Genomic DNA, 13,058 nt, shown 5'->3' on the forward strand with positions numbered 1-13,058 from the left:
ATGTGGTTGATCAAATGTTTTGGTTATGTGGGCAGGCCCTCTACCTCAGTCTGCCTAGAGACTGGAGTGGGATTTGTGTTTCTGTAAAGGTCACAGGTCACACTTTCATAGTTTCTGCAGTCCATGAGCCTCACCTGCGTCACAGACGTAACCTTATTGATGTCAAGCCACATGATTCCATTTGGGGATCAGATGTTCCTGGAGACCATAAACACTGGAATACTGGGGAAAAGGTAACTATGGCATTGTTTCCCTGAGTGGGAAATGCTAAAAACACTTTCAGAATTGAGACCATTGATTATAGATTAGGTTTATTTTTGATTATTTTTGAACGCTACAATTAAAGCATTTAAAGGCTATAGTGAAGAAATGTCAAGCATGAGACTTATGGTTCTACAGAACAGATTGGTTTTGGACTTATTGGTTGCTCAGGAGGGAGGTGTTTGTAAAATGTTAAATGACACCTGTTGTACATTTATTCCTGACAACACCGATGAAGGTCACAGCGTCACTGAAGCATTACATCAACTTGAAAAGGTTCAGCAGGCAATTCAGGATGACAGGAAACCCCAATCTTGGGATTTCTTCTCCTGGTTTTGCTTTTGGTTCCTGGTGGCAACTTTTGTTAAAAATAGTGACACCTATTCTTATGGTACTGATTATATGTTGTGTGTTCACTATGTGCATTTTTCCTTGTATTCAATCTATGATTTCCAGAGCAGTGAATGGTGGAGTACAAAGTGTTCTTCTGAGTCAAGAATACAACTTGTTATTAAAGGGAGAACAAGATGACTGTAATGATTTTGAAATTGAAATGACTTGAAAAAAAAAAAAAAAAAAAAAAAAAAAAAAAAACTTCTCATCTGAGTGTAAATTGAAAGTGTTATGAAAATGAAGATGTCACAGAAAACTGAAAAGAGATGTGATATTGGATGTGAGATTTTGACATTTATCAATGATAAAAAGGAGGGAGTATGTGAAGGAATTTGTTTTATTATTATCATTGTTTAAATGTATTTCTTTAAATGTTAACTCAGATTGACCTTTTTACCTCTTCTGAAAACAGTTCTGTGTGTTTGGTCATCTGCTTCTCATGCCCAGCCAGGAACAGGGGGGTTTTACGACACACTGTCCTCAGCTGATAAGTGATACTGTTTGAAGTTAGAATCCACCAAAGGGGTCATTGTATGACACCCCCTAATGAACTTTTTGTCTTTGTCTTGAATTGTTACCTCCCACTTGTGTTCTTAATAAAAGCAGCACAGGGAGGGGCAGACCTTTGAGAAGAGAAACGTGGTGGACCTTTTCCAACACATTTGCTCCTCTCCCTCGTGCATGAGAAACTTGATTCTTGTTGTGGTTTGTTGTTTATAATTGTGTTTTTCTTTAATGTCTAGATGCATTTATCTGACATTCACTGATACAGATTTGTGGGACTGTATGATTTCTTCTACCATCATTCGGTAGCTTCAAAAGGCGCATTCTTTAAAAAGTGTTTTCTTCATTATTGAATATCTGAGTTTGCTCATTCTTTACCTGCACTTTGGCTCGCCACCGTGATTTGGGGTTTCATCCGGGATTTCCCCCTCGCTGAAATGTCTGTAAAAGAAACAGAGAGCGAAGCGGGAAAGCAGATTGATTTGCAGAATTCAGATTGCCACAATGTGATATTGAACATTTAATTCATCGCTTGCTTCATGACAGCTTTTTAGTTCAGGTCTCAGAGGAGCTGGGGAGAAAGAGTGGAGAGAAATGAAAACACTTGCCATTTGATTATACAGTATATTAAAATAATGATTTAGATCTGGCTGTCTGTTAGCCCTGGGTCATAGGTCACAGACGCTCAGTGTTATGCTTTCCTTCACATTTCTTCAAAAACGCACCCCTTGATGCTTGTCTTAACTTTCCATTCAGCAGTCCATATGACATTAACTCAGAGGTTAAACCACATAACTCATTTCAAAAGGAGTCTGTGATGTCCAACCCTTCTTCATGTCCTCTTGGCCTCAGAAAAGCCCGGTAAACACCACAGGGGCCACCTACAGGAAACGGCTAAAGCAAGAAAACATAGCCTTCCCTTTAGCTCTGCATTTCTTTAAGCTTTTATAACTGCCATTTCCAATTAATGAAGACATTATGTTAGGTAAAAAGCTGTACTGAAAATATTTTCTAGTTATTAAAAAGGACAGAATGAGCCTAAATGCCAGCGCTGGCCATGTGCTCCATGACAGGCAAATTACAACCGCAGATGAATTGTGGCTCCTGGCACTGAGGAGAGGTAATGAGTCAGTGTAAATGTGTCACAGGTGTTATCACAAATATATTTTATTTAAAAGGTTGTAAAGACGCTGCTATTTAATTTAAAATGTCCTTAAATACAAAATGTAGTCATGCGAAAACATAAGCTCTCATTTCGGCTTCCATCACTGATGAGTCGTGTACATCATCAGTATCATCATTTTGTTAATATTGATTTTTTTTCCTCAAGGTTTGCTTGGCAAGAAGAAAACCTTCACTTAAAAAAATGATTTCCTCAAACGTGAGAGTGTGTAGAAATCCCCGAATGACACACAACGAGCCTTGATTTAGTCATCCCAAACAGACTGTGATGCCATCATGACGTCAGGCTGACAGACTGTAAGTTTTGCATGCTCATACCAGAGAGGATCTTCCAAATTGAATCTCTGGCTGAAGTTGGGTTAAGATGTTTGTTGAGGGAAGGAACAGTGGGGTAAAGGAGAACCTGCAGGGCCGTCATGCACTGCAGGCAGCAGGTGTGTGAATAAATGAATTAACTCTTTAAAATCCCACTCTGATCATCTTTTTATCTATTTTCAAAGCATTTCCTGTGGTCTTTTAATTTTGATTATGCCCTTTTTAGCCAAAATCAAAATACCTGTGTTGTTGTCAAGGACACAGTTTCTGCAGGAGTCCATTAGAAATTCCCCTCTGAGTTGTACTGTTGGCGCTAAGTAAGCCTGCCCTCATTTGCCATCATCCCTTTGTTCAAACTCTCTCCTGCTATAGCTTACAGCCCCTCACCCCCCCCTAACATAACAGTCCTGGTGCAGCAATATTGGAGCTATCCAGCCGTTCATTTCTGATCCAGATGCCATCTTAGACAGGGAGAACAAAGACGTTCATGAATCTATTTGTCTGCAAGTGGATGCATCACTTACAGACAAATAGACTCTCTGCTCCATTCTGGCTCACTGTGGAAGCTTATATGTACGTACAATCTTTTTTAAAACAACATTTTTGCATCTGTTCCTGATTTGCACCAATTTGAATGAAGAAATACTCAGATTCACAGTTTGAAGCTGAATTTTCTTTATGTTTGTCCTCCATTATTAGAGCATGCTTAAACCATCCAAAAAACTATCTTTGTCACAGTGGGTCTTTAGTGAGTCAAATAAAATGATCCCTGACAGCAAATCACATGACTTCCACACACAGTCACCACTGAAAATAGCCTTGACCCACAATGAGTGCTGGTGTCTGGACTTAGCCCCACATCCAGAAAACCTGCCTCAAAATAGTGATCATTTTTGAAACTTTTGAAATATTTCATTTTAACATTTTACCTCAGAAGGAGGAGTTAAAGATCAACAAAAAAGACAACATAGTAGTCTGTCCTCATCTTTGGTTGCAGATGTACAACTATGCTGTTTTTGACTCCGAGATTTGATACCAAAGGGCAGACTTTGCTGAGCAGGTAATGAACCCACATGTTAGCTAGGGGTGTAACGATACATATAGTTGAACCGTTTCGATACGGCAGTTTCGGTTCAGTTCACTTCTGTCCCGTTTCGGTACGTTTTTTCATTTTTCCCCCACACATGCATTGTAACGACTCAGCTGCTTTGTCACTCATAGAGGGGAAACGAGAGCCGAGCTGCTGTTTAACTAGCTGCTAAGACTGTCTTTGCCCCATCCTCCACTCGCCCTCAAACAGTCTCAGAGAGAGAGTAGACAGAGAAATAGATGCTCCATCTCCTTTTCAGCATAGAAACCCGTTAATTATGAACACACACCAACAGCGTAACAACATGAACCTCACTTCTCTTCATAGCGCTCTCAGTGATGGGGAAGGATTCAACACAAGATTTCACACTTGAGTCTTAGTGGCTGTAGGCGGGGCTGACCCCCAGGTCACCACTGTATTAACTTTGCACTGAAGCGGAAGTAATGTTAGCCGTGATTTTCCTCCGAGACGCTATTAGGTGATGGACAGTAAGCATGTCAACATCTGGCTAATGCAGACGCTAGGCCAGAGATGAGGACCCCCCCCCCCCCCCCCCCCCCCCCCCCACAATGTCCTTACACTCTCCTGTGTGGGGGGAACACTTTGGCTTTGTTGTCAGCATCCATGAAGGAAAAAGACAATTGGATAAGTCCAATGCTGTGTGTTGTCATTGTTACACAAAGATAGTGTATGCCATAGTAACACATCGAATTAGTTAACAAATTTATAACTTAGTGTATTAAGCAGATCACCTACATAGGTCGATTTTATTTATTATGTAAAACCAATGAATGCATTTTGTAAGTATTTTTTTCTGCCTTCGTTTTTTGTACCGAAAAAATAACGAAAGTAGATAGATGTATAGATAAAAACTTTATTAATCTCCCAAGGGAGAAATGCAGGTGTCCAGCAGCAAAACACACACAATAAATAACAATGAAATAATAGTTCATAAAATAGCAGTTCATATCAGGCAGATTGGTTAATCAGCAGTACCGAACCGAAATGTACCAAACCGAGCCCTGTGCAACTCTGAATGGAACCAAATTGAGATTTTAGCATATCGTTACACCCCTAATGTGAGCTGAACCGTCCCGTTGTAAAACCTTCTTTGGACTAAATGTGTTCGTTATTTAAGTTATTTCTCCTGTACTTTGGTTACTTTACATTCGTCACATTTAGCTTTGATTGTGAACAAAGGATTCCACTACTACTGAAATGCAAAAAAGAAAAGAAAAAACTGGCAACTTTCCCACCTTGAAATGAAAAAAAATAGTTCTTCTATGGATGCATTTATTTCTTGGGTAGCAGCCTGGAGTTTTTGTGGCCACTGGGTACCAATTATAAAGTCCCCCTCATAAATCATGAGGTGCAACCATTTTAAAGATCAACAAACAGTCAGTCCACACAGCCTCTGCAGGGCATGGCGAGCACGTCTATACAATGACCTCCACACAGGGATCAAAATGTCAGGAAAAGGGTTGGTTTACCAAAAATATCTCTTATCATTAAAGTCCCACTTTAATGATAAGTCATCTTCTGTCGTATTGTAAAAGCGTTCCCGGTGGATTTTTAATTGTGATTACGCTGTATCGTTTTCTAGGACATAGTTTCTGCAGAGCAGTTAGAGTTCATTAGAAATTCACCTCTGCTTTGTGGGTGGGACTGTTAGTGTGGAGTAAAAGCCAATGCTCGATTCCCTTTGTTTACACATTCTCCCACCAGTTTACAGTCCTTTACATCCCATAACATTAGCGTTGCAACAAAGATGGTGAGCAATATAGAGCCATCCAGCTGTACGGTTTTTGATCCGGATTCCAGCTCAGACCAGAAAAACAAAGACGTTCATGGATCTATTTGTCTGCAGGTGGATGATCAGAATGGAGTGAAGGATAGAACTTGTGGCTGTAGTTTGTATGTAGAAGCTATAAGCTTTTTCAAATGGCGTATTTCTTTTTTACTGCTTCTTATATACAACAATTTGATTTAAGAAATACTCAGAAAAGCGGATTAAATTATCTATACATATATATATATATATATATATATATATATATATATATATATATATATATATATATATATATATATATATATATCCTTTATCAGGCGAAAAACGCCACAAGAAGATTTTAAAAACACTGATTAGAAAGAATCAGAATGAGTCTTTGAAAAAAACAACAAAAGTGTTAATAAGCAGCCTTAAAGGATCTTGACATACTTATGGATGTGGACCACTGGAGTACCTTAAAAAGACTATTTAGCCAACCCCCTACACAGAAAGTTCAAGTTCATGTTTTTTTTTTTTGCATTTGATTCTGAATACAGTCATTGTGTTATTGTTTAGCAGCAGTTCAGATTTTCATTTATACTTGGAAATCTTATCAGGAGAGTCAGTCTCATGTGAAAGCTGAAATCCCCCTGCAAGGAAGACTGGCTGTAAATGAGTTTTTCTCTGTCTAAATGAAGGTCAGGAGAGAGGCACATCTTTCCTTTTGTGATAATTTATCCTTATCTCCCGTTATCTCTGTTTTGCCCCTTTAATCCTAATTGTATTGTATAATTGTGTGATGTGGACCTCGTGGTCTTTGAAGTATTGGCCTATGCTTTCATTATTACCTGATGCCTTGAACCTCTGTTAATTTTTCTGCTCTGTTCTGTTATCCAGTGTTGCAGAAGAAAAGCCAGAGCGGCTCAGGTTCAGTCATTTTAAAAATCCTTCAACTCTGATTTCACTATCTTACCCAGAAAGGATTTCACCATGGAGAAATATATATGAATCTTTTTCTGTAAGATATTGTTGGAAAGCCATTTCAAATATGTCTTATTGCTGTTTTGATTGCTTCTCTGTGTGGATGAATGGTACTTAGAAATGGATCATGTAAAAAAAAATCTGCCGCATTGTGCAGAGAATATCAGTTGTATAATTGCTTCCACTGCAAACGAAAGCCTGACGGATTAGGCTCAGCCAGATTAATTATCAGTGACTCAAGTGTACAGTACATATACTTTTGTGCCGTCACTTGGACAAATGGCTTGACCATGAGCACTCTGCAGCTCAGACTGAGACGGTGGTAAATGAAGCAGATGGAAGATGAGCTGTAAACAAAGCTGAAAGGAAACGGGCCTTTATGCTGGAACTGTTAAAGGATTTTGCGTTGAAAATGAGAGTATTGCATTAGAGCTCATTCAGAGAAGAGCTGGATGCTACCGTCTCAAAAGAGTTGGCTGAAAATTAAAAAAAAATGAGCCAGGGAGTTGACTATTCTTACTTTTACTGGAGGTGTAACGATTAATTTTCTTAATTTTTGAATCAATTTATATACCTACGATCCAACTAGATTGATCTGAGGCACGTTGTTAATCGAATCGACCTATATCATTATAAAATGATTTCAAAATGAAATAAGTTCATTATAATCAATTTAAGAAATTACTGTTGGAAAGGGTAGGTTTATTTTACTATAAGGTAAAAATGACCAAGTGCATCAGTGAACAACACACATGTGATGTCATTATAACGGATCCGTCCATCATTCCAGTCCAATGAGTGGAAACTCTTTGAATTTAGAAAGTCATGTGACCATCCAGTGTTCTAGAATGTTCTAAGAATGTGCCCTTTGGATTCTTTGGATGTGGAAAAACAACAGTGGGCTGAACTTTAGGAAACTAAAATGTGAATGGATTTGACATTCATTCTAGTTTACTTTTTTGTTTGGACACAGATTTCATTAACACTTGATGAAGAAATCCAAGAATCTGGAAAACTTCACTGTTTAGTAGCAGGAATTTCTCTCTGAGTCTCACTGGTGGAAGTTTTGGATAAAGATGTTCTGAATCCATTTTAGATCAGTGAATCAGATCGTTCAAAATGAATAAATATCAACTAAACCGCATCTGCAACCACAAATGATGATATAAATCAAATCGTTGAAATGAATAGTTACACTCCTACTTTTTAAACATCCATTGAAAGAACTCTGATTATATTTTGGTTTTAATTTCTTTGTTTCCCGAAAGCTCAAAAACAGTCTGAGAAAAAAGAAGACATGATAGTTGGTAAAGTTGTACAGACGCCGGCTGTCTCGGTTTCTAATATTTTATTTTTTTCCAGAGAAGCGTCCCTAAAGAGGATGAAAACACAATGAAGGCATTGAAATGTCAGCTCGGGCTTTTGAGACTTTCTAAGGGGAGGACGCCATTGAGCAGCAGAGAAACCCTCTTACCGCTTCAGCACCATGGACAGTTACGGTGGGGGAGCTTACCTCGGCGCGCTCCGCGGGGGCCCGGCCAGCCTAACAGGCTCTGCGCGTGTCAGGCCGCTGCCGTCCACTTTTCACGGAGAGATGGACGGACACGTGTCCTCGCGTAATCCCCGCTTCACGCCCGCGCGGGCTGTTTTTAGTGCACTTTTAATGTGCAGATCAGAACATGTAGAAACGTTTTCTCTGACGTGAAGTTTGGATGAGGTGTGAGAGGGAGGGAGGAGGGGGGGTTGGACGGAGCGCGTAACGCAAACTCCCTCGCGCCCGTTTATTGTGTCTTTTGCCGGTTGCGCGGTGACTGAGCAGAAAAGAAAAGAAGCTTTGAGAGCAAATGCAGATGGAAATAATAATTATCTCTGTCCTCCACAAATCAAAACTTGCTGCCTTTCTCATTATCCCGTTAAATTGTCGAGGGAAGTTTCAGGCGAGCATTTAGGAGACAATCCGCTTTTTTTGAATAAGACATAGCTGAGTTCTCCCGCGTGAGCAGGGGGCTCAGCCCCTAAAATAATTTCCTCTTATCTAATTCTTCGATCTCAAATGAAGTCTAAGCTGCTGTGCAGTATTGCCTAAACGTGTCAAATTGCACACGCTGTTCTGTGAAAGATAGCATAACGCAATTTAAAACTTCAATGCCAGCCGAGCTGCGCGCGCAGGACACATCCTGGCTGCAGAAGAGCACGCAGACTGACGGCTGCAGCCAGCTCCGTCAGGAGGAGCCTTTTAGTAGTAGTAGTCTATTATTATTATTTTTTGGAGCTTGCGTTTTTTAAAGAAAACAGAGGTCAGAGGAGTCTTTAGCTGATTGTTCTGGGAGTCCACGGGCGACGTGGGGAGGAGCAGCGGAATTTTCCCCTCAAAGATTAGGCCTGTTTCAAGGTTTTTGTGAGAAAAGACATGATGAAAATCTAGTTTCAAGCTCAAACTGACGCATGCGCGAGGAAGGAGGGAGGCAGAAAGAGAGAGCGTGAGAAAGAGACAAAGATGAGTCTGAAATATAAAAAAATAAAAACTGACCTCTGTTTGGTCACCGTCAGCTCTGAAATCAAAAAGATAAATCTATTATTAATATTTTTATTATTATTATTGTTATTATTATTATTATCTAATAACAAACAGGTTGGGTCTCATTGTGGCCACCTAAGTAAATCAAAAATCTTCTTATTTTTGTCTCGTGAGCAGAGAGAAGAGAAACAAAGAAGATTTTTTATGTCTGTGCACGCGCGCAGGTGAGTTTACACCTTGAAATATAGGCCAACACATAAAATAAGCACCGAGCTATTTTGGGTGTTGAGAGTTCCATCTTAAAACAGCTTTAGCGAGTGCGCGTGCGCGTGAGAGAGTGTGCGGGGAGGTGCTTTCGTTGAATAATCACAGCTGAAAGAGTCATATATCACCTACATCAGGCGCATTAGCTCAGGGGCTATTAGGCAGTGGTCCTCATTCAAATGAGCGTTTTCAAACGGTGGCCGCCGGACTGTCAGAGTGAACCAACCCCACAGCCACAGACTCACTGTGACTCACTGTGACTGCTCCAAAACTGTGCATGCAACACTTTCTTTTAGGTTTATTGAATTGCATATGTCTGCGTTTGTTTGCGGGTGTTTTTGCTTGTTTGTTTTATAATTATTTTATCCATGCCATATTTTTGTTTGCAAGCTGGAAACTGAAGATAGACAGATAAAGGGTTGGAAAAATAAATAGGCCTATAATTTTTAGATTTTATTTTTACATTTTAAATATCTAAATGCTTTTGAGGGGATAGGGGGTGAGGGCGTGACCCCCCTTCTTGTCCAAGATTTGTTTCTATCTTTTAAACATAGCAATTCCTATGTCTGTCTAATTGATTTCGGTTTGAAATAATACATGACTGTTATTATTTTAGTTTCTAGTTTCGTTGCAGGAGAGCAGCGGTTAAAGCTCCCTCTGGCCTTTCGTGCGTCCAGGAGGACAATCCTCCTGAACGCTGCTCAGCATCGGTCTCTTGGTGTTCCTGCTCTGAATGGAAGTCGGGCTTTAACTTGGGAAGAGGTTGAAGGTTCGTGTTTGTTGCGATTTATTACATGAGATGTAATCGGGGGTGGGGGTCGTCCATACGCGCGCGCGCAAATGTCCTTTTTTCTAGTCCCCCCCCCCCCCCCCCCCGCGTGCCTTTGTTTACGCCGTAACGCACGCAGCCCGTGCGTTTTTGGGTGAAGGTGTTAAAGAGGCGCTCTCCGTGCTGATTGGGCGCTCAGGTTGGGAGTGAACGCCCTGCAGATTATGTCAGATTGCGTGCAGAAACCAAACCAGCCCAGCCTTTGAACTTCACCGCTTTTGGCTCGTATTCACGCTCTTCCGCTCATTTCCAAACCAGGTGCTTGACGACAAACCTCCACCAGAGCGGCAGAGAGGGGGCGTCCGCGGCAGAAAATCAAATAATAACACCGGAGACTTTTATGACTACAGCAAACTGCGCGCGGAACGTGACTTTCACCTTTGTGGATGGGTTCCGTGTGCGCGTCTTGCATGCGCGTCTTTTCCTGACCCAGAATTGCAAAGCGGACTCCATTTGTGTTTTACCTCGGGAAGAACGGAACCGGGCTGGATTGTTTTTGTTTTCTTCTCCTTTTCCTGCTTCTTTCCCCAGAGCCGTGGCATGAGCAGACGCTGGCACGTGTTCAGGTGAATAGTTTACCTTTCCTCTGATAAGAGAACTTTTGGTTGTCATCAAGAGCGGGATAAAAAGTGCTAAAAGTTCGAAAATGTCAAAGCCTGCTGATCATATCAAGAGACCCATGAACGCCTTCATGGTGTGGTCCCGGGGCCAGCGGAGGAAAATGGCCCAAGAGAACCCCAAAATGCACAACTCGGAGATCAGCAAACGACTGGGCGCCGAGTGGAAGCTGCTCTCCGAGTCCGAGAAGAGACCCTACATCGACGAGGCCAAGAGACTGCGTGCGCAACACATGAAGGAGCACCCCGACTACAAGTACCGACCGAGGCGCAAACCCAAAAACCTGCTGAAGAAGGACCGCTACGTTTTCCCGTTGCCTTACCTCGGGGACACCGACCACCTGAAGGGACTTCCGGTGTCCGCTGCGGATTCTCTCTTGGGCTCGTCGGAGAAAGCCCGGGCGTTTCTCCCGCCGACCTCCGCCCCCTACTCCTTCCTCGACCCGAGCCAGTTCAGCTCCAGCGCCATCCAGAAGATGACAGAGATGCCGCACACGTTGAGCACCAGCACTTTGCCGTACGCATCCTCGTTGGGATACCAGAACGGCGCGTTCGGCACCCTCGGGTGCCCCAGTCAGCACACCCACACCCACCCGTCGCCCACAAACCCGGGCTACGTCGTCCCGTGTAACTGCACGGCCTGGTCAACGTCAAGTTTACAGCCCCCGGTGGCCTACATACTTTTTCCAGGTATGACCAAGACTGGAATTGACCCGTATTCCTCCGCGCACGCCGCTGCCATGTAACCCCACTGACTCTTTTTGCTCTTTTTATGTCACTTGAATACTGAAATGCATGTACAGATGGTATGGACAGCGCACCCCCATTCAAAGGCACGAACAGTATTACCTGCCCGGGCTGGTTGTGATCAGAAAAAAAAAAGAAAAGAAAAACACAAAAAAAACTTTTTTCACAACCAGTTCTTGGCTGAGCAAAGAAGCTGCAGCGAACTGTAAGAAATGTAAATGTTATAACGTTTATGGCAACCAGAAAAGGAGGCCTTTAACTTTATTTATGATGTACATTTTAATGCTGATATGCTGATTTGTGTTGATTATTGATAGGCTGCTCTTTTACTTTGAAAATCGGCTTGCACAATTAGCATTCACGTTTCCTGTACAGGCCTAAAACAGCCCACAGTTTGGCAAATTTTCGATGATGATCTGGACCTTTGGTCAACATCAGAACACTCGGGCTGCTTCACTTACGGGTTTTTTCTCTTTATATTTATTGGCTGGGAAAAAAATTGAGCATTCAAGTAAATGGTCTATTTAAAATGACAAAAAGCAAAGAGAACAAAAAAAACACACATTTTAATTAAGATGTTTAATTTTGCTTTAATTCTGTGGTTAAGTGCAAATATAGTCCCACGCGTCATTTCATTTTGTTGATATTTTTTAATGATCAACATTAATTTTGAGGATAACTTCTATTTGAATTCGAGGAGTTCTATGTGTATTTTCTATCTAAGATGGTAATTTAAAACATGTCATGTTACGGAAAGGATAATGTATCTAGAAGGTTCATACCTCCTGCTCTTTGTTCAAGTGCTGAGCAAAGACGTTTTGAATAAAGACAATCTGTCTTCAAACGCATCAATTTCCTGTATTTGTAGGTCATTAAATTACGAAGATAACCTGTCAAAATAAAAGCTCAATCAAAAACAATTCAGTTCATTAAAAATAAAACAAATGCATTGAATGGAGACAAATATTTGAGAGGTAAAATCCTCTAATTGACGGTGATCGATGTTGCTGATAGATAATAATGTTTAAACTACCCTCGTTTTCAGATCCGTTTTTTTTAATCTGTCAAACTTTAATCTCTGATTCCCCCCCCCCCCCACACACACATCAAACAATCTTCCTTTAATTGTGGCTATTTTGATAATTATTGTTAATGTTGGAGAAACGGGGTTCGGGCATGTCACGCTGCGCGGCGTGTGTGTGTTTTTGTGGTGTGAACCGGTTTGTGTTGTTGCGCACAGGCCTCCCTGGAGGGATTCCGCCCCGTCCGACTTGTCTGACTGCTTAATCACTTCAAGGGAGCTGCTTAATTACAGCCTACAGTGATAGATCAGGCTAAATGTGGTTTTCCTTTCTCGTTTTTCCCCCTAACCTGCTGCCAGTTGTGCTCCTAAAATATCCCCACGCGCTGATCTCCCTTTCGATCAAATCCTCGCCACGTGTTGAAACGCGCACAAACTTCTGTGAATGGAAGCGGGGACTGAAAGTGCGCATTAGAATCATTTTTCTCTCTCATTACAACAGCTTTTTATTTCCTGTATTTTTGAATGGTGGCGAATTTGCAGGAGGAGCAGCCTTTTTTAGTGT

General features: G+C 41.4%; 1 protein-coding gene across 1 annotated transcript; it reads left to right on the forward strand.

The window, feature by feature from the left end:
* Positions 1-10,754: 10,754 nt before the first annotated feature.
* Positions 10,755-11,471, forward strand: sox14 (SRY-box transcription factor 14). Its single transcript, NM_001164872.1, has one exon. The coding sequence runs from the start codon at positions 10,755-10,757 to the stop codon at positions 11,469-11,471; it is 717 nt and encodes a 238-aa protein (NP_001158344.1).
* Positions 11,472-13,058: the final 1,587 nt, after the last annotated feature.

Source organism: Oryzias latipes, chromosome 4, assembly GCF_053564925.1.
Source record: "Oryzias latipes strain Hd-rR chromosome 4, Olatipes_Hd-rR_3.1".
In the NCBI taxonomy this organism is placed as follows: Eukaryota; Metazoa; Chordata; class Actinopteri; order Beloniformes; family Adrianichthyidae; genus Oryzias; species Oryzias latipes.

Coding starts and splice junctions, on each gene's coding strand:
- sox14 (NM_001164872.1), top strand. CDS start 10,755: ATGTCAAAGCCTGCTGATCATATCAAGAGACCCATGAACGCCTTCATG.